This window comes from Pseudophryne corroboree, chromosome 7, assembly GCF_028390025.1.
Source record: "Pseudophryne corroboree isolate aPseCor3 chromosome 7, aPseCor3.hap2, whole genome shotgun sequence".
Lineage (NCBI taxonomy): Eukaryota > Metazoa > Chordata > Amphibia > Anura > Myobatrachidae > Pseudophryne > Pseudophryne corroboree.
In genome coordinates, this window is record NC_086450.1 from 32580562 (window position 1) to 32604496 (window position 23935).

The 23935-nt window shown below is 52.3% G+C and overlaps 1 protein-coding gene across 3 annotated transcripts in view; it reads left to right on the plus strand.

Annotated features, from left to right (window-relative positions):
- DPP10 (dipeptidyl peptidase like 10) overlaps nucleotides 1-23935 on the plus strand; it is a 473198-nt gene that overhangs the window by 416285 nt on the left and 32978 nt on the right. For all 3 annotated transcript variants that reach the window (XM_063932900.1, XM_063932902.1, XM_063932901.1), the window contains 2 exons: nucleotides 15107-15228; nucleotides 21053-21100. In XM_063932900.1, coding sequence (XP_063788970.1) covers nucleotides 15107-15228; nucleotides 21053-21100 — 170 coding nt within the window. The remainder of the gene's footprint in view (nucleotides 1-15106; nucleotides 15229-21052; nucleotides 21101-23935) is intronic.

Sequence of the window (23935 nt, forward strand, 5' to 3'; positions counted from 1 at the left end):
ATCAGAGCCGCACACACAGCACTGCGCACACATCCAAGGTGAGCATACGCCTCTCTACAGATCTCCAGCTAATCAGAGCTGCACACACAGCACTGCGCACACATCCAAGGCGAGCATACGCCTCTCTACAGATCTCCATCTAATCAGAGCCGCACACACAGCACTGCGCACACATCCAAGGCGAGCATACGCCTCTCTACAAATCTCCAGCTAATCAGAGCCGCACACACAGCACTGCGCATACATCCAAGGCGAGCATACGCCTCTCTACAGATCTCCAGCTAATCAGAGCAACACACATAGCACTGCGCACACATCCAAGGCGAGCATACGCCTCTCTACAGATCTCCAGCTAATCAGAGCTACACACACAGCACTGCACACACATCCAAGGCGAGCATACGCCTCTCTACGGATCTCCAGCTAATCAGAGCCGCACACACACAGCACTGCACACACATCCAAGGCGAGCATACGCCTCTCTACGGATCTCCAGCTAATCAGAGCCTCACACACACAGCACTGCACACACATCCAAGGCGAGCATACGCCTCTCTACGGATCTCCAGGTAATCAGAGCCGCACACACAGCACTGCACACACATCCAAGGCGAGCATACGCCTCTCTACATATCTCCAGCTAATCAGAGCCGCACACACAGCACACTGCGCACACATCCAAGGCGAGCATACGCCTCTCTACAGATCTCCAGCTAATCAGAGCCGCACACCCACAGCACTGCGCACACATCCAAGGCGAGCATACGCATCTCTACAGATCTCCAGCTAATCAGAGCCACACACACAGCACTGCACACACATCCGGGCGAGCATACGCCTCTCTACAGATCTCCATCTAATCACAGCCGCACACAGCACTACGCACACATCCGGGTGAGCATACGCATCTCTACAGATCTCCAGCTAATCAGAGCTACACACAGCACTGCACACACATCCAAGGCGAGCATACGCCTCTCTACAGATCTCCAGCTAATCACAGCCGCACACATAGCACTGCGCACACAGCCAAGGCGAGCATACGCCTCTCTACAAATCTCCAGCTAATCAGAGCCGCACACACATCCAAGGCGAGCATACGCCTCTCTACAGATCTCCAGCTAATCAGAGCTACACACATAGCACTGCGCACACATCCAAGGCGAGCATACGCCTCTCTAAAGATCTCCATCTAATCACAGCCGCACACACAGCACTGCACACACATCCAAGGCGAGCATACGCCTCTCTACAGATCTCCATCTAATCAGAGCCGCACACACACAGCACTGCGCACACATCCAAGGCGAGCATACGCCTCTCTACAGATCTCCATCTAATCAGAGCCGCACACACACAGCACTGCGCACACATCCAAGGCGAGCATACGCCTCTCTACAGATCTCCAGCTAATCAGAGCTGCACACACAGCACTGCGCACACATCCAAGGTGAGCATACGCCTCTCTACAGATCTCCAGCTAATAACAGCCGCACACACAGCACTGCGCACACATCCAAGGCGAGCATACGCCTCTCTGCAGATCTCCATCTAATCAGAGCCGCACACACAGCACTGCGCACACATCCAAGGCGAGCATACGCCTCTCTACAGATCTCCATCTAATCACAGCCGCACACACAGCACTGCGCACACATCCAAGGCGAGCATACGCCTCTCTACAGATCTCCAGCTAATCACAGCCGCACACACACAGCACTGCACACACATCCAAGGCGAGCATACGCCTCTCTACAGATCTCCAGCTAATCAGAGCTACACACACAGCACTGCACACACATCCAAGGCGAGCATACGCCTCTCTACAGATCTCCAGGTAATCAGAGCCGCACACACAGCACTGCACACACATCCAAGGCGAGCATACGCCTCTCTACGGATCTCCAGGTAATCAGAGCCTCACACACACAGCACTGCACACACATCCAAGGCGAGCATACGCCTCTCTACATATCTCCAGCTAATCAGAGCCGCACACACAGCACACTGCGCACACATCCAAGGCGAGCATACGCCTCTCTACATATCTCCAGCTAATCAGAGCCGCACACACAGCACTGCGCACACATCCAAGGCGAGCATACGCATCTCTACAGATCTCCAGCTAATCACAGCCGCACACACACAGCACTGCGCACACATCCAAGGTGAGCATACGCCTCTCTACAGATCTCCAGCTAATCAGAGCTACACACATAGCACTGCGTACACATCCAAGGCGAGCATACGCCTCTCTACAGATCTCCAGCTAATCACAGCCGCACACACAGCACTGCACACACATCCAAGGCGAGCATACGCCTCTCTACAGATCTCCAGCTAATCAGAGCTACACACATAGCACTGCGTACACATCCAAGGCGAGCATACGCCTCTCTACAGATCTCCAGCTAATCACAGCCGCACACACAGCACTGCGCACACATCCAAGGCTAGCATACGCCTCTCTACAGATCTCCATCTAATCACAGCCGCACACACAGCACTGCGCACACATCCAAGGTGAGCATACGCCTCTCTACAGATCTCCAGCTAATCACAGCCGCACACACAGCACTGCGCACACATCCAAGGCGAGCATACGCCTCTCTACAGATCTCCAGCTAATCAGAGCCGCACACACACAGCACTGCACACACATCCAAGGCGAGCATACGCCTCTCTACAGATCTCCAGCTAATCAGAGCTACACACACAGCACTGCGTACACATCCAAGGCGAGCATACGCCTCTCTACAGATCTCCAGCTAATCAGAGCTACACACACAGCACTGCGCACACATCCAAGGCGAGCATACGCCTCTCTACAGATCTCCAGCTAATCAGAGCCGCACACACAGCACTGCGTACACATCCAAGGCGAGCATACGCCTCTCTACAGATCTCCAGCTAATCAGAGCTACACACACAGCACTGCGTACACATCCAAGGCGAGCATACGCCTCTCTACAGATCTCCAGCTAATCAGAGCTACACACACAGCACTGCGCACACATCCAAGGCGAGCATACGCCTCTCTACAGATCTCCATCTAATCACAGCCGCACACACAGCACTGCGCACACATCCAAGGCGAGCATACGCCTCTCTACAGATCTCCAGCTAATCAGAGCTACACACACAGCACTGCATACACATCCGGGCGAGCATACGCCTCTCTACAGATCTCCAGCTAATCAGAGCTACACACACAGCACTGCGCACACATCCAAGGCGAGCATACGCCTCTCTACAGATCTCCATCTAATCACAGCCGCACACACAGCACTGCGCACACATCCGGGCGAGCATACGCATCTCTACAGATCTCCAGCTAATCACAGCCGCACACACAGCACTGCGCACACATCCAAGGCGAGCATACGCCTCTCTACAGATCTCCAGCTAATCAGAGCCGCACACACAGCACTGCACACACATCCAAGGTGAGCATACGCCTCTCTACAGATCTCCAGCTAATCAGAGCCGCACACACAGCACTGCACACACATCCAAGGCGATCATACGCCTCTCTACGGATCTCCAGCTAATCAGAGCCGCACACACACCACTGCGCACACATCCAAGGCGAGCATACGCCTCTCTACGGATCTCCAGCTAATCAGAGCCGCACACACAGCACTGTACACACATCCGGGCGAGCATACGCCTCTCTACAGATCTCCAGCTAATCAGAGCCGCACACACAGCACTGCGCACACATCCAAGGCGAGCATACGCATCTCTACAGATCTCCAGCTAATCAGAGCCGCACACACAGCACTGCGCACACATCCAAGGCGAGCATACGCCTCTCTACAGATCTCCATCTAATCACAGCCGCACACACAGCACTACGCACACATCCGGGCGAGCATACGCATCTCTACAGATCTCCAGCTAATCAGAGCTACACACAGCACTGCGCACACATCCAAGGCGAGCATACGCCTCTCTACAGATCTCCAGCTAATCAGAGCTACACACACAGCACTGCGCACACATCCAAGGCGAGCATACGCATCTCTACAGATCTCCAGCTAATCAGAGCCGCACACACAGCACTGCGCACACATCCAAGGCGAGCATACGCCTCTCTACAGATCTCCATCTAATCAGAGCTACACACATAGCACTGCACACACATCCAAGGCGAGCATACGCCTCTCTACAGATCTCCATCTAATCACAGCCGCGCACACAGCACTGCGCACACATCCAAGGCGAGCATACGCCTCTCTACAGATCTCCAGCTAATCAGAGCCGCACACACAGCACTGCGCACACATCCAAGGCGCGCATACGCCTCTCTACAGATCTCCAGCTAATCAGAGCTACACACACAGCACTGCGCACACATCCAAGGTGAGCATACGCCTCTCTACAGATCTCCAGCTAATCAGAGCCGCACACACAGCACTGCGCATACATCCAAGGCGAGCATACGCCTCTCTACAGATCTCCAGCTAATCAGAGCCGCACACACAGCACTGCGCACACATCCAAGGCGAGCATACGCCTCTCTACAGATCTCCATCTAATCAGAGCTACACACATAGCACTGCACACACATCCAAGGCGAGCATACGCCTCTCTACAGATCTCCATCTAATCACAGCCGCGCACACAGCACTGCGCACACATCCAAGGCGAGCATACGCCTCTCTACAGATCTCCAGCTAATCAGAGCCGCACACACAGCACTGCGCACACATCCAAGGCGCGCATACGCCTCTCTACAGATCTCCAGCTAATCAGAGCTACACACACAGCACTGCGCACACATCCAAGGCGAGCATACGCATCTCTACAGATCTCCAGCTAATCAGAGCCGCACACACAGCACTGCGCACACATCCAAGGCGAGCATACGCCTCTCTACAGATCTCCAGCTAATCAGAGCTACACACACAGCACTGCACACACATCCAAGGTGAGCATACGCCTCTCTACAGATCTCCATCTAATCAGAGCTACACACATAGCACTGCACACACATCCAAGGCGAGCATACGCCTCTCTACAGATCTCCATCTAATCACAGCCGCGCACACAGCACTGCGCACACATCCAAGGCGAGCATACGCCTCTCTACAGATCTCCAGCTAATCAGAGCCGCACACACAGCACTGCGCACACATCCAAGGCGCGCATACGCCTCTCTACAGATCTCCAGCTAATCAGAGCTACACACACAGCACTGCGCACACATCCAAGGTGAGCATACGCCTCTCTACAGATCTCCAGCTAATCAGAGCCGCACACACAGCACTGCGCATACATCCAAGGCGAGCATACGCCTCTCTACAGATCTCCAGCTAATCAGAGCCGCACACACAGCACTGCGCACACATCCAAGGCGAGCATACGCCTCTCTACAGATCTCCATCTAATCAGAGCCGCACACACAGCACTGCGCACACATCCAAGGCGAGCATACGCATCTCTACAGATCTCCAGCTAATCACAGCCGCACACACATAGCACTGCACACACATCCAAGGCGAGCATACGCCTCTCTACAGATCTCCAGCTAATCAGAGCCGCACACACAGCACTGCGCACACATCCAAGGCGAGCATATACCTCCCTACAGATCTCCAGCTAATCAGAGCCGCACACACAGCACTGCACACACATCCAGATCTCCAGCTAATCAGAGCCGCACACATAGCACTGCACACACATCCAAGGTAAGCATACGCCTCTCTACAGATCTCCAGCTAATCAGATCCGCACACACAGCACTGCACACACATCCAAGGTAAGCATACGCCTCTCTACAGATCTCCAGCTAATCAGAGCCGCACACACACAGCACTGCGTACACATCCAAGGCGAGCATACGCCTCTCTACGGATCTCCAGCTAATCAGAGCTACACACACAGCACTGCGCACACATCCAAGGCGAGCATTTGCCTCTCTACAAATCTCCAGCTAATCAGAGCTACACACACAGCACTGCGCACACATCCAAGGTGAGCATACGCCTCTCTACAGATCTCCATCTAATCAGAGCCGCACACACAGCACTGCGCACACATCCAAGGTGAGCATACGCCTCTCTACAGATCTCCAGCTAATCAGAGCCGCACACACAGCACTGCGCACACATCCAAGGCGAGCATACGCCTCTCTACAGATCTCCAGCTAATCACAGCCGCACACACAGCACTGCATACACATCCGGGCGAGCATACGCCTCTCTACAGATCTCCAGCTAATCAGAGCTACACACACAGCACTGCGCACACATCCAAGGCGAGCATACGCCTCTCTACAGATCTCCATCTAATCACAGCCGCACACACAGCACTGCGCACACAGCCGGGCGAGCATACGCATCTCTACAGATCTCCAGCTAATCAGAGCCGCACACACACAGCACTGCACACACATCCAAGGCGAGCATACGCCTCTCTACAGATCTCCAGCTAATCAGAGCCGCACACACAGCACTGCGTACACATCCAAGGCGAGCATACGCCTCTCTACGGATCTCCAGCTAATCAGAGCTACACACACAGCACTGCGCACACATCCAAGGCGAGCATACGCCTCTCTACAGATCTCCAGCTAATCAGAGCCGCACACAGCACTGCATACACATCCGGGCGAGCATACGCATCTCTACAGATCTCCAGCTAATCACAGCCGCACACACACAGCACTGCGTACACATCCAAGGCGAGCATACGCCTCTCTACAGATCTCCAGCTAATCAGAGCTACACACACAGCACTGCGCACACATCCAAGGCGAGCATACGCCTCTCTACAGATCTCCATCTAATCAGAGCCGCACACACAGCACTGCGCATACATCCAAGGTGAGCATACGCCTCTCTACAGATCTCCAGCTAATCAGAGCCGCACACACAGCACTGCGCACACATCCAAGGCGAGCATACGCCTCTCTACAGATCTCCATCTAATCAGAGCCGCACACACAGCACTGCGCACACATCCAAGGCGAGCATACGCATCTCTACAGATCTCCAGCTAATCACAGCCGCACACACATAGCACTGCACACACATCCAAGGCGAGCATACGCCTCTCTACAGATCTCCAGCTAATCAGAGCCGCACACACAGCACTGCGCACACATCCAAGGCGAGCATACGCCTCTCTACAGATCTCCAGGCTAATCAGAGCCGCAGACACATAGCACTGCGCACACATCCAAGGTGAGCATACGCCTCTCTACAGATCTCCATCTAATCAGAGCCGCACACACACAGCACTGCGCACACATCCAGATCTCCAGCTAATCAGAGCCGCACACATAGCACTGCACACACATCCAAGGCGAGCATACGCCTCTCTACAGATCTCCAGCTAATCAGATCCGCACACACAGCACTGCACACACATCCAAGGCGAGCATACGCCTCTCTACAGATCTCCAGCTAATCAGAGCCGCACACATAGCACTGCACACACATCCAAGGCGAGCATACGCCTCTCTACGGATCTCCAGCTAATCAGAGCTACACACACAGCACTGCGTACACATCCAAGGCGAGCATACGCCTCTCTACAGATCTCCAGCTAATCAGAGCTACACACACAGCACTGCACACATCCAAGGCGAGCATACGCCTCTCTACGGATCTCCATCTAATCAGAGCCGCACACACAGCACTGCGCACACATCCAAGGTGAGCATACGCCTCTCTACAGATCTCCATCTAATCAGAGCCGCACACACAGCACTGCGCACACATCCAAGGCGAGCATTCGCCTCTCTACAGATCTCCAGCTAATCACAGCCGCACACACAGCACTGCGCACACATCCAAGGCGAGCATACGCCTCTCTACAGATCTCCATCTAATCAGAGCCGCACACAGCACTGCGCACACATCCAAGGTAAGCATACGCCTCTCTACAGATCTCCATCTAATCAGAGCCGCACACACAGCACTGCGCACACATCCAAGGCGAGCATACGCCTCTCTACAGATCTCCAGCTAATCAGAGCCGCACACACACAGCACTGCGCACACATCCAAGGCGAGCATACGCCTCTCTACAGATCTCCAGCTAATCAGAGCCGCACACACACAGCACTGCGCACACATCCAAGGCGAGCATACGCCTCTCTACAGATCTCCAGCTAATCACAGCCGCACACACAGCACTGCGCACACATCCAAGGCGAGCATACGCCTCTCTACAGATCTCCAGCTAATCACAGCCGCACACACAGCACTGCGCACACATCCAAGGCGAGCATACGCCTCTCTACAGATCTCCAGCTAATCACAGCCGCACACACAGCACTGCGCACACATCCAAGGCGAGCATACGCCTCTCTACAGATCTCCAGCTAATCAGAGCCGCACACACAGCACTGCGCACACATCCAAGGCGAGCATACGCCTCTCTACAGATCTCCAGCTAATCAGAGCCGCACACACAGCACTGCGCACACATCCAAGGCGAGCATACGCCTCTCTACAGATCTCCAGCTAATCAGAGCCGCACACACAGCACTGCACACACATCCAAGGCGAGCATACGCCTCTCTACAGATCTCCAGCTAATCAGAGCCGCACACACAGCACTGCGCACACATCCAAGGCGAGCATACGCCTCTCTACAGATCTCCAGCTAATCAGAGCCGCACACACAGCACTGCGCACACATCCAAGGCGAGCATACGCATCTCTACAGATCTCCAGCTAATCACAGCCGCACACACATAGCACTGCACACACATCCAAGGCGAGCATACGCCTCTCTACAGATCTCCAGCTAATCAGAGCCGCACACACAGCACTGCGCACACATCCAAGGCGAGCATACGCCTCTCTACAGATCTCCAGGCTAATCAGAGCCGCAGACACATAGCACTGCGCACACATCCAAGGTGAGCATACGCCTCTCTACAGATCTCCATCTAATCAGAGCCGCACACACACAGCACTGCGCACACATCCAGATCTCCAGCTAATCAGAGCCGCACACATAGCACTGCACACACATCCAAGGCGAGCATACGCCTCTCTACAGATCTCCAGCTAATCAGATCCGCACACACAGCACTGCACACACATCCAAGGCGAGCATACGCCTCTCTACAGATCTCCAGCTAATCAGAGCCGCACACATAGCACTGCACACACATCCAAGGCGAGCATACGCCTCTCTACGGATCTCCAGCTAATCAGAGCTACACACACAGCACTGCGTACACATCCAAGGCGAGCATACGCCTCTCTACGGATCTCCATCTAATCAGAGCTACACACACAGCACTGCACACATCCAAGGCGAGCATACGCCTCTCTACGGATCTCCATCTAATCAGAGCCGCACACACAGCACTGCGCACACATCCAAGGTGAGCATACGCCTCTCTACAGATCTCCATCTAATCAGAGCCGCACACACAGCACTGCGCACACATCCAAGGCGAGCATTCGCCTCTCTACAGATCTCCAGCTAATCACAGCCGCACACACAGCACTGCGCACACATCCAAGGCGAGCATACGCCTCTCTACAGATCTCCATCTAATCAGAGCCGCACACAGCACTGCGCACACATCCAAGGTAAGCATACGCCTCTCTACAGATCTCCATCTAATCAGAGCCGCACACACACAGCACTGCGCACACATCCAAGGCGAGCATACGCCTCTCTACAGATCTCCATCTAATCAGAGCCGCACACACACAGCACTGCACACACATCCAAGGTGAGCATACGCCTCTCTACAGATCTCCATCTAATCAGAGCCGCACACACAGCACTGCGCACACATCCAAGGCGAGCATACGCCTCTCTACAGATCTCCAGCTAATCAGAGCCGCACACACACAGCACTGCGCACACATCCAAGGCGAGCATACGCCTCTCTACAGATCTCCAGCTAATCAGAGCCGCACACACACAGCACTGCGCACACATCCAAGGCGAGCATACGCCTCTCTACAGATCTCCAGCTAATCACAGCCGCACACACAGCACTGCGCACACATCCAAGGCGAGCATACGCCTCTCTACAGATCTCCAGCTAATCACAGCCGCACACACAGCACTGCGCACACATCCAAGGCGAGCATACGCCTCTCTACAGATCTCCAGGTAATCACAGCCGCACACACACAGCACTGCGCACACATCCAAGGCGAGCATACGCCTCTCTACAGATCTCCAGCTAATCAGAGCCGCACACACAGCACTGCGCACACATCCAAGGCGAGCATACGCCTCTCTACAGATCTCCAGCTAATCAGAGCCGCACACACACAGCACTGCACACACATCCAAGGCGAGCATACGCCTCTCTACAGATCTCCAGCTAATCAGAGCCGCACACACAGCACTGCGCACACATCCAAGGCGAGCATACGCCTCTCTACAGATCTCCAGCTAATCAGAGCCGCACACACAGCACTGCGCACACATCCAAGGCGAGCATACGCCTCTCTACAGATCTCCAGCTAATCACAGCCGCACACACAGCACTGCGCACACATCCAAGGTGAGCATACGCCTCTCTACAGATCTCCATCTAATCAGAGCCGCACACACACAGCACTGCACACACATCCAAGGCGAGCATACGCCTCTCTACAGATCTCCAGCTAATCACAGCCGCACACACAGCACTGCGCACACATCCAAGGCGAGCATACGCCTCTCTACAGATCTCCAGCTAATCAGAGCCGCACACCCACAGCACTGCACACACATCCAAGGCGAGCATACGCCTCTCTACAGATCTCCATCTAATCAGAGCCGCACACACACAGCACTGCGCACACATCCAAGGTGAGCATACGCCTCTCTACAGATCTCCAGCTAATCAGAGCCGCACACACAGCACTGCGCACACATCCAAGGCGAGCATACGCCTCTCTACAGATCTCCAGCTAATCAGAGCCGCACACACAGCACTGCGCACACATCCAAGGCTAGCATACGCCTCTCTACAGATCTCCATCTAATCAGAGCCGCACACACACAGCACTGCGCACACATCCAAGGCGAGCATACGCCTCTCTACAGATCTCCATCTAATCAGAGCCGCACACACAGCACTGCGCACACATCCAAGGCGAGCATACGCCTCTCTACAGATCTCCAGCTAATCAGAGCTACACACACATAGCACTGCGCACACATCCAAGGCGAGCATACGCCTCTCTACAGATCTCCAGGTAATCAGAGCCGCACACACAGCACTGCACACACATCCAAGGCGAGCATACGCCTCTCTACAGATCTCCAGCTAATCAGAGCCGCACACACAGCACTGCGCACACATCCAAGGCGAGCATACGCCTCTCTACAGATCTCCAGCTAATCAGAGCCGCACACACAGCACTGCACACACATCCAAGGCGAGCATACGCCTCTCTACAGATCTCCAGCTAATCAGAGCCGCACACACAGCACTGCACACACATCCAAGGTGAGCATACGCCTCTCTACAGATCTCCAGCTAATCAGAGCCGCACACACAGCACTGCACACACATCCAAGGCGAGCATACGCCTCTCTACAGATCTCCAGCTAATCACAGCCGCACACACAGCACTGCACACACATCCAAGGTGAGCATACGCCTCTCTACAGATCTCCAGCTAATCACAGCCGCACACACAGCACTGCGCACACATCCAAGGTGAGCATACGCCTCTCTACAGATCTCCATCTAATCAGAGCCGCACACACACAGCACTGCGCACACATCCAAGGCGAGCATACGCCTCTCTACAGATCTCCAGGTAATCACAGCCGCACACACAGCACTGCGCACACATCCAAGGTGAGCATACGCCTCTCTACAGATCTCCATCTAATCAGAGCCGCACACACACAGCACTGCGCACACATCCAAGGCGAGCATACGCCTCTCTACAGATCTCCAGGTAATCACAGCCGCACACACACAGCACTGCGCACACATCCAAGGCGAGCATACGCCTCTCTACAGATCTCCAGCTAATCAGAGCCGCACACACAGCACTGCGCACACATCCACGGCGAGCATACGCCTCTCTACAGATCTCCAGCTAATCAGAGCCGCACACACAGCACTGCGCACACATCCAAGGCGAGCATACGCCTCTCTACAGATCTCCAGCTAATCAGAGCCGCACACACAGCACTGCGCACACATCCAAGGCGAGCATACGCCTCTCTACAGATCTCCAGCTAATCAGAGCCGCACACACAGCACTGCACACACATCCAAGGTGAGCATACGCCTCTCTACAGATCTCCAGCTAATCAGAGCCGCACACACAGCACTGCACACACATCCAAGGCGAGCATACGCCTCTCTACAGATCTCCAGCTAATCAGAGCCGCACACACAGCACTGCACACACATCCAAGGCGAGCATACGCCTCTCTACAGATCTCCAGCTAATCAGAGCCGCACACACACAGCACTGCGCACACATCCAAGGCGAGCATACGCCTCTCTACAGATCTCCATCTAATCAGAGCCGCACACACACAGCACTGCACACACATCCAAGGCGAGCATACGCCTCTCTACAGATCTCCAGCTAATCAGAGCCGCACACACAGCACTGCACACACATCCAAGGCGAGCATACGCCTCTCTACAGATCTCCAGCTAATCAGAGCCGCACACACAGCACTGCACACACATCCAAGGCGAGCATACGCCTCTCTACAGATCTCCAGGTAATCAGAGCCGCACACACACAGCACTGCACACACATCCAAGGCGAGCATACGCCTCTCTACAGATCTCCAGCTAATCACAGCCGCACACACAGCACTGCACACACATCCAAGGTGAGCATACGCCTCTCTACAGATCTCCAGCTAATCAGAGCCGCACACACAGCACTGCACACACATCCAAGGTGAGCATACGCCTCTCTACAGATCTCCAGCTAATCACAGCCGCACACACAGCACTGCACACACATCCAAGGTGAGCATACGCATCTCTACAGATCTCCAGCTAATCACAGCCGCACACACAGCACTGCACACACATCCAAGGTGAGCATACGCCTCTCTACAGATCTCCATCTAATCAGAGCCGCACACACAGCACTGCACACACATCCAAGGCGAGCATACGCCTCTCTACAGATCTCCATCTAATCACAGCCGCACACACAGCACTGCGCACACATCCAAGGTGAGCATACGCCTCTCTACAGATCTCCATCTAATCAGAGCCGCACACACACAGCACTGCACACACATCCAAGGCGAGCATACGCCTCTCTACAGATCTCCATCTAATCACAGCCGCACACACAGCACTGCGCACACATCCAAGGTGAGCATACGCCTCTCTACAGATCTCCATCTAATCAGAGCCGCACACACACAGCACTGCGCACACATCCAAGGTGAGCATACGCCTCTCTACAGATCTCCATCTAATCAGAGCCGCACACACACAGCACTGCGCACACATCCAAGGCGAGCATACGCCTCTCTACAGATCTCCAGGTAATCACAGCCGCACACACACAGCACTGCACACACATCCAAGGCGAGCATACGCCTCTCTACAGATCTCCAGGTAATCACAGCCGCACACACACAGCACTGCGCACACATCCAAGGCGAGCATACGCCTCTCTACAGATCTCCAGCTAATCACAGCCGCACACACAGCACTGCGCACACATCCAAGGCGAGCATACGCCTCTCTACAGATCTCCATCTAATCAGAGCCGCATACACAGCACTGCGCACACATCCAAGGCGAGCATACGCCTCTCTACAGATCTCCAGCTAATCACAGCCGCACACACAGCACTGCACACACATCCAAGGCGAGCATACGCCTCTCTACAGATCTCCAGCTAATCACAGCCGCACACACAGCACTGCACACACATCCAAGGCGAGCATACGCCTCTCTACAGATCTCCAGGTAATCAGAGCCGCACACACACAGCACTGCGCACACATCCAAGGCGAGCATACGCCTCTCTACAGATCTCCAGCTAATCACAGCCGCACACACAGCACTGCGCACACATCCAAGGCGAGCATACGCCTCTCTACAGATCTCCATCTAATCACAGCCGCACACACAGCACTGCACACACATCCAAGGCGAGCATACGCCTCTCTACAGATCTCCAGCTAATCAGAGCCGCACACACAGCACTGCACACACATCCAAGGCGAGCATACGCCTCTCTACAGATCTCCAGCTAATCAGAGCCGCACACACAGCACTGCGCACACATCCAAGGCGAGCATACGCCTCTCTACAGATCTCCAGCTAATCAGAGCTACACACACAGCACTGCGCACACATCCAAGGCGAGCATACGCCTCTCTACAGATCTCCAGCTAATCAGAGCCGCACACACAGCACTGCGCACACATCCAAGGCGAGCATACGCCTCTCTACAGATCTCCAGCTAATCAGAGCCGCACACACAGCACTGCGCACACATCCAAGGCGAGCATACGCCTCTCTACAGATCTCCATCTAATCAGAGCCGCACACACAGCACTGCACACACATCCAAGGCGAGCATACGCCTCTCTACAGATCTCCAGCTAATCAGAGCCGCACACACAGCACTGCACACACATCCAAGGCGAGCATACGCCTCTCTACAGATCTCCAGCTAATCAGAGCCGCACACACAGCACTGCGCACACATCCAAGGCGAGCATACGCCTCTCTACAGATCTCCAGCTAATCAGAGCCGCACACACAGCACTGCGCACACATCCAAGGCGAGCATACGCCTCTCTACAGATCTCCATCTAATCACAGCCGCACACACAGCACTGCGCACACATCCAAGGCGAGCATACGTCTCTCTACAGATCTCCATCTAATCAGAGCCGCACACACACAGCACTGCACACACATCCAAGGCGAGCATACGCCTCTCTACAAATCTCCAGCTAATCAGAGCCGCACACACATCCAAGGCGAGCATACGCCTCTCTACAGATCTCCAGCTAATCAGAGCCGCACACACAGCACTGCGCATGCTTCTTATAAATACAAATATAGACCGATATATACAATTATGTTTATCCGTCCGCTGTTACAATATTAATAGAGACATTTTCCTGACATTGTCTATTTATCATGTAAATGGTCACTTTCCAGTGTATCAATCTTTGGGTTACTAAACCGCCAGTGTCTGTCCTGTGGATTTGCAAGAGAGCAATGTTCCTACTTCAGCGCAAAGTTCAGTCCTTTAAACCATCACTTCCTGCTGCACTGCAAAGGTAAGAAACATAGAAATATAATAAGAAGCCGGAATCCAGGCGGCGAGCGCAGTCAGTCCCCTTATGGGCTCGCTGCACCCGCCACGATACGGGCCAGAATCCCCCTCGGGTCTATATTTCCCCTCGGGAGGTAGCGTGGATCACTATCCGAGTGGGAAGTTGGAACTTTGGTCGGGATTCCGACCGGCGACATTTCGCCGGCTGTCAGGTTTCTGGCGTCGGTTTCCTGACTGACAGGATTCCGACAGCCGGTAAATTACCTGCATCCCGTATAAACATGTGCTGTATACTTGTATTAAGTACAATATAATTATGTATAATTGTATCAAGTATAGTATAAAAGTATATTATCATATTAATTATAGCATCAATGGCCCTCATTCCGAGTTGTTCGCTCGCTAGCTGCTTTTAGCAGCTTTGCACACGCTAAGCCGCCGCCTACTGGGAGTGAATCTTAGCTTTGCAGAATTGCCAACGAAAGATTCGCATAATTGCGAATAGAAATTTCTTTGCAGTTTCTGAGTAGCTCGGGACTTACTCCTACACTGCGATCAGTTCAGTCAGTTTAGTTCCTGGTTTGACGTCACAAACACACCCAGCGTTCGCCCAGACACTCCCCCGTTTCTCCAGCCACTCCCGCGTTTTTCCCAGAAACAGCAGCGTTTTTCCGCACACACCCATAAAACGGCCAGTTTCCGCCCAGAAACACCCACTTCCTGTCAATCACACTCCGATCACCAGAACGAAGAAATTTTTTCGTTAAGCCATGAGTAAAATAGCTAACTTTTTGGCAAATTTACTTGGCGCAGACGCAGTGCGAACTATGGGCATTGGCAGTTTGCGACAAATCGCTCCGTTGCGAAAACCACTAACGAGCGAACAACTCGGAATGAGGGCCAATGTGTATAATAATATCATGTATTATAGTGTCAATGGGGGTCATTCCGAGTTGATCGTAGCTGTGCTAATTTTAGCACAGCTACGATCATGAACTCAGACATGCGGGGGGATGGCCAGCACAGGGCTATTCCGCCCCGCATGTCTGTGCCGCCGCCCCCCCCTCCCCCCCGCAGAAGTGCAAAGGTATCGCACAGCGGTGATACCTTTGCACTTCAAGAGTAGCTCCCGGCCAGCGCAGCTTTAGCGTGCTTGCCGGGAGCTACTCTTCGCTCCCCGGCCCGCAGTGGCTGCGTCTGACGTCACGCAGCCACTGCGGGCCACTCCCCACACAGTCCGGCCATGCCTGCGTTGGCCGGACCGCGCTCACGAAACGGCGGGCAAACGGCGCCGTTTCGCCCCCTCCCGCCCATCGAGCGCCTCTGCCTGATTGATCGTAGCGCAGCGACGGGCTGGAATGCGCAGTTCTGACCCGATCGCTACGCTGCGAAAAACTGCAGCGTGCGATTGGTTCAGAATGACCCCCAATATGTATAACTGTAACAAGTGTACTATCAACGTATACTGTATAATAGAATTACTTATCACGTACAGAATATAATGTTATTATACTGGATTGTGGCTCTAATTCACTATGATGTTATTGTGTTGGATTGTGGGTCTGCATGAAAGTTTATACACCCTATAGCACAGGCGGATTTAGGGTTTAGTTTACCCCTATACTCTGACGAAATAGATTTGATTCCGCATTGGTTATAAACAATTCTAAAGATAGTATAAACCAACATTTGTGAAGTAAAGGAGAATAATTCCCTGCATCCCACTGTTGGTGGTGCACCTACAAGTCAGTAATTGCTTACTGTATGCCGATATCAAGAATAAAAGAAAGAAGACTCCTTTTTTGACGGACTCTTCAGAAAAAGCAAAGATATAATATATGATATATGATATATTATATCTTTATTTTTTTCTGAAGAGTGCACCAATAAAGGAGTCTTCTTTCGTGTCTTCTTGATACCCCTATACTCTGTCAGCATATCATTCCTGTATCTTCTCTGGATCTGACTGAATAGAAAAAAAACCCAGATATATTCTGGTGGGTAAATTTACTAAAAATGATAAGTGGTGATGTTGCCCGTAGCAACCAATCACATTCTGTCTATCATTTCTCTATTGCATCCTAAAAAACTAAAGACAGAATCTGATTGGTTGCTATGGAGAACATCACCATTTTTTATTTTTAGAATCTTTAGTAAATTTACCCCTTAGTTCCTCAGGCAACATGGAGCAAGAAGAGAGAAAGTGAGAGCCGCTAAAGCTCGGGCTTCTGGTGGCCAGGGGTCCACTCAGGTCCCTTCCATTCATTGCATCCTACAGATTATACCTTACCAAGGTTAGGAGACTGTGGTGGTCCCTGCATTATAGAGCCTTCTGTCACCTGGTGGGAAGAATGTGTGACATTGTGGGTGGTGGGGTCCACTTCAGACACTCCAAAACTCATGCAATATGGTTACTGTCATCTGGGAGAGACCACATTACCCACAATGCAACAGGCGGCTATGAGCCTTATTCCGAGACCATGTAAACCTGATGTTTCCGTACATCTCCGATGATCTTGGATCTGCCCCTTGAGCAGAAGCTGCACGCTGCATGCGCAGATCTGTGGCTGCCATGTCGCATACTGCTGGCATTTGGGGACAGCGACGGGCAGCATTGCAGAAAATGGGTGTATGTCAACCCCAATTTTCTGAGCATGCTGAAGACAGTGGCTGAGTCCTTGGATGCAGCTTCCCTGGATCCAGCACTGCGAATTTCCCAGCCATCACAGATGACCTGATGCTGCGTCTACAGACGCAGCAGAGGGTCACAGAAGCAGACATCGGGTGTCTTTCTACTACAGACGCCTCCTGCTGCATTTGCCTACTTTAACACAATCACTGTTGCAGCGACCGTCCTACCTGCCTCCATCACTGAATCAGACCCTAACAATCTCCGGGGGTCATTAGACTGGAAGACACATTATTACAAGTAGCGGTGTTCGAGATTCGTCTGTCCTCATGAGCGCTGTACGATTACTGCGCGACCCCATTTACAGCCAGCGAACGGAAGGATATATAAAGACTAAACAAACATCATTCATTATGAGATTTAGAGACGATCTATTTATCACCATACGCATTTGATGATGCGGATGACAGGTGATAAACTCGACCAAACTCGCACTGCGATAATTGATTACATCGCAGGGATGTATCAATTATCGCATACAGGGATAGAGCTTGCGGGCAAGCTCTGTCCCTGCGATGCCTCTCCGCAGCATCAGCGGGGTATTTTTCGTAAAAAATACCCTGATGTCCTGCAGCGCTTGCGCCGCCGTCCGTTGCTCCCGCTGCCGCCGGGTCGTCGCCCCGCCCCCCTCCCCTGTTGCTACGACCCCCCGTGCTGCAAACCCCCCTGGATTTTATACTTACCAGTCCAGGAGCCGGTGTCCCCTGCTCCAGGAGGCTGCCGGGGCGCCGAGTCCTCCTTCTGCGCTGTGATCCCCGATGCTGTAAAGCGCGCTGCCGCTTTGCAGCATCACCTTACTGCACCGGGGTCACAGCGCAGCATATGGCGCCCGTTAGCGCTCATTGGAGCAGTGGACACCGCCTCCCTGGACTGGTAAGAAGTATGCGTCGGTTTTTTTTTTTTCATTTTTTTTTTTTTTACACCGTGATTAGCTTGTGTGCCCATTGGATCACTGGAGCCGGGTCCCCGCTCAGCTTTCTATGCCAGGGGGTCAGAGAAAGCTGGGCAAAGGGTGTACATCGCAGTGCCGCCATGTGATCTCGCCAGCCTGAGCTGGGCACACTGCGGTATTTTTTACTTTTTTTTTTAGTAAATTCGGCCACGTTGCATTTCCCGTTATAAGTATGACAAAAAAATGACAATTAAAGGGTTTCACGAAAACTGCTCCAAAAGTCCTTTAATACATTTCAGTGATAATAAAACACCCTTTTTCACATTGTTTTAGTAAAAATAATGTTAAGAAATAGGTCCCTAAGGCTTTTATAAGTAACAGAGCAGCAACGCTACCCGAAAGAGCACCTAGTGTCAATACAGAGAAAAGAGGCGACACGCTGAGTATAGGATAAATGACTATATATCAGGAGCAGTTATAAACGATGTATCTGACACCTGTAATAGAAGACCGTGCCGGGGATACAGAAATAAGAGATAAATTGTTACAGAAATGAGGAGTCTGAGTAAGACAGGCGAGGAGACCGGCTCAACGAAGTATTAATCTCACCCAGCTATTTACCAAGAGGATGTTCCCACCATTCAAGCACATCAGATACCCAGAAGAGCTAAGATACTGTATATATACAGTATATTTACATCTGTACAATCTGACTGTCCTTCAGCTCCTTTGTCATACAATGTATAATCCAACCGTGGGTTTTGCGGTAACAACTATACTGCCCTTAATGGGATTTGTACTGTACCGATAAACATCAGGGATTTGTATCAAGCCAGCAAACTAGGATTTTCTGCTCGCCGCCGACTCAAAGAGATGAAATTGGAGAATGGTTTGTTTGATGCTGATCTGATTACGGCTCCCAAACCTGACAGGCAGAAAATCAGAAAATGACAAAGTGCTAAATCCAAACTTTATTTTCCAGCCGCCCTGATTCTCTCAGCCGCTGTTTACAAATGTAGAACCGGTCTTTATTGCATGACATCGGTGTGCAAATCCCAGACTTGTGTCCGCTCAGCGCAGAGCCAGATAGATATTATACAGTGTTTATACAAAGGGTTTATAATATCCACTTGATGCTTCTGTAATATTCCGTGAAACCATCGGAATAAGACTTTCTACGGACAACAAAGTTTAGAAATTGACCAGAGCTACTGTATGGGAGTTAAAGAGACTGATTGGTTTACAGCGGGTGATATCTGTGGACAGCGACTGGCCTGGGAGACGTTAGAAAGTGGACAGGGATTTGGGTCAGAAAAGGCTGAGCCTGGCCTCCAATCAGGTGCTGGCCTTCCTTCCCCGTTTAAATTCTTCTTGGCCAATCATTGCAGAGTATACGAGTCATTTAAAGACTTTCTAAAGACCTGCGTGTGTGCAGAAGATCCTGGCACGATGCCGGAGCCTGTTGCGATGTGGAGAGAAGGGGGCTCACCCATAGTCTGCACATGGGCCCCCTCCTCTCTTAAAATGCCCCTGGCTAGAGAACAGCGTTATATCCTCCCGGCATTTATCTGGATTATAGATCAAAGAGCTGATTAACACCCCCCCTCCCTCCTCCTCCCCCGTTGAGTATGTTTCGTTTGACCGAGGGAATTTTCACTGTACGGATTCACTGCTGATTCTCAGGCAAACGAGAGACGGGTGATTCAATCACAGTTTATGTTTCAGATAAAGTAAAAGTAAAAATGTATTTATTCTAAACGTATTTCTGAATAAATGTATTCTTATGTTCCTGTAATATATCTACTATACGTTCATCCTGTCCTACCCTGGACAATGTCAGCGGGACTAAGGACCTAATTCATGTTTGTACGCAATGGGCGATTATCACGCAACAGGGCGATTCTTGGCAGACTGCACCTGTGCTGCGATGGCAATGCGGATGCGCAAAGGGGCCGCTGCGGTACCACTTGCACTGAGGATCTCATGGTGAAGTGATGGACAGGAAGTGGCTGTTGGGAGGTGTTCTCGGAGTGTTTATGGGGAGTGGTTGGGAATATGCAGGCATTTCATGGCCATTTTCAGGGCGTGTATCGGCTGTGAGGTCGTATACGCAAAAACATGGCGTAGCCATAGGCCAACCCTTAGCCCCGATGTTCCTCGATCTTGTGTATAGGCTGCGAATGTGTACGCGATTGAGATGGCGATCACTCTCACATTCTATTCCTGTATCCTCTTTCTGTGTTCCAGGTCCAGGCGTTCCGATGTTCAGTGTGCACAGTACGAATAACCCGTCAGGTACGTACAGTTCCTGAGCTCACATCCTCTAACATACAGACTGCCCAAGAAGCATTCACAATGGCGCAATAGCCAAGGCTGGACCTTCCCTAAGCGGCTTTGTACGCACAGGGCTGGGGTATACGTGGACTTCATTAGCTATATACTGTATGTCCAGCTCACACCAGTGCGGCACATTTGAAACCACAATATTAAGAATGTCTCCTCCTTTACATAGTAATAAATAATGTACCGTGTGGGTAGTACAGTGTCTGTAGAGCAGTAGCGTAATATGATGGATTTTGGATATTTGCAGATTTAGAGTCACCAGGTGTCACTGTGTGGGCTAGACTAATATACAGTACTAGGTGCTTCACCGCGCCCTACGGGCGCTCTTCACACCGTCGGAAGGGGCTGCGCCCCCTTTACCCCTGCACGTCTTTCTGGGGTTCAATATTTGTATTATATGGCGGTGCTAGTTTTGTTAGTGGTTAAATATTGGACGACGAAAGGGCGTCCGATGGTGAAGGGGGTGTAGCCCCTTGCGACGGCGTGAACAGCACCTGCAGGGCACAGTGTGCAGAATGTAGCGGTTGGGGGGGAGCTCAGATGAGGCAGGGTGTCTGTAGATGCTGCGGGTGGAGGGGGGGCGGATGCGGGGGAGGGTGAGGGACCTATAACTATGTGATTGTATGTGTAACAATATATAGGACACAGATAAGGATGTATGTGGTATAGACATACCCGCATGAAGAGGTAAATGGTGTCATTAGACACAGAGGGGAGTGCTGGTACAATGAGGAACAGGGGCAGCTGTGTCCTGTCTGTACACTGTCTGATCCTTCAGGTGAGAAACGCGAGTACGTGACGCACGCGAGCGCTGTGCACGGCCACACGCCTCAGGTGCACCAGTCCCTTCTGCATGCGCTATCTGCGCGGCCCCCTTAGATGCAGGAGGAGTGGACGGGGCCTCGCGCTCCTCCCAGGGACAATGGGCGTGGCCAGCGCAGTCACATGCTCGGTGGGTGAGTGGTGCAGGGAGGGCTATGAAAGCCATCTGCTGCACCACCCGTCCCTCATAAATGTGTATGGTGGCGGCAGCAGTTGTTGTTGTTCCCCCAGTGCCGCGGGCGGGGAGTCAGAGCAGAGGCGGATGTAGATCTCATGGGGCTCTAGGCAAGACACCAAATTGGGGCCCCATCTTCCTCACTGGATAGGTGTGGGCACGGGAATAGGTGTGGGCACTGGGATAGGTGTGGGCACTGGAATAGGTGTGGGCGCTGGAATAGGTGTGGGCGCTGGAATAGGTGTGGGCACTGGGATAGCTGTGGGCACGTGATAGGTGTGGACACGTGATAGGTGTGGGCACTGGGAGAGGTGTGGGCGCTGGAATAGGTGTGGGCGCTGGAATAGGTGTGGGCGCTGGGATAGCTGTGGGCACTGGGATAGCTGTGGGCACTGGGATAGCTGTGGGCACGTGATAGGTGTGGACACTGGGAGTGGTGTGGGCACTGGGAGAGGTGTGGGCATGGGATAGGTGTGGGCACGGGATAGGTGTGGGCACTGGGATAGCTGTGGGCACGTGATAGGTGTGGACACTGGGAGAGGTGTGGGCACTGGGAGAGGTGTGGGCATGGGATAGGTGTGGGCACGGGATAGGTGTGGGGTCTGGGAGAGGTGTGGGCACGGGACAGGTGTGGGCGCTGGGATAGGTGTGGGCACTGGGATAGGTGTGGGCACGTGATAGGTGTGGGCACGTGATAGGTGTGGGCGGTGGGATAGGTGTGGGCATGTGATAGGTGTGAGCGCTGGGATAGGTGTGGGTGCTGGGATAGGTGTAGGCACTGGGATATATAGGAGATGTGGAGCTGCTCAGCTGATATATTCACTTTACCTGTGGGGGTGGGGGGCGTTCGGGGAGGTGCCCGCTAGGCCAGCCTGGAATACAGAGACCGGTTACAATGAAATTAGGCCACGGCAATTTATTAAATTGAGAAAAAATAGCTTCGCCCGTGACCCTTCCATACAGAGCTGGCCCTAACCAACATGATGCCCTAGGCAAGATTTTGGCTGGTGCCCCCTAGCACCACCGCTGGTACTGCCTCTGACCTTGCACCTCTTTCCCAGCACCATCACCCCTCACCCATAGCAGTCCTTATTTTGGTGTTTGTACCCCCTATATTTTAAATAGGAACAGTTCGCACATTTGGTGCTCAGCCCAAAAAGGTGGGTGTATTTGCTGGCAAGGGGCATGGCCACACAATAGTAACCCCAATTCCAATTACGCCACACAGTACTGCAACTTTATTCACATTTGATCATGCGATAGTGTCGATAATTCATATTACATCCCACAGTAGTATCACTTTACCTTATAAACGTTACTCCTCACAGTAGAGCCCCTTATTCACATTACATCACACTGAATTGCTCCTTATTCACATTACACCATACCCTATTGCTCTTTATTCACATTAGATGACACAGTAGTGCCCTTTCTATACGCAACGCCACATAGTAGAGCACCTTATACACATAATGCCACAGAGTAATGCCTCTTACACATATGAGACACATTATTAATTTCCTTATAAACATAATGCACCTTACACATTTTGACAACCTTTATTAATGCCCTTTTACACATAATGTCCCTTACACATATGCCGCACATTATTAATACCCTTATACACATGACACACATAGTGCCCCCTACACATTTGCTGCACATTATTAGTGCCCCTATACACATAATGACACATATACAGTAGTACCTTGTTACACATATGCCGCACATTATTAATGCCCTTATACACATAATGACACACATAGTGCCCCTTACACATTTGTTGCACA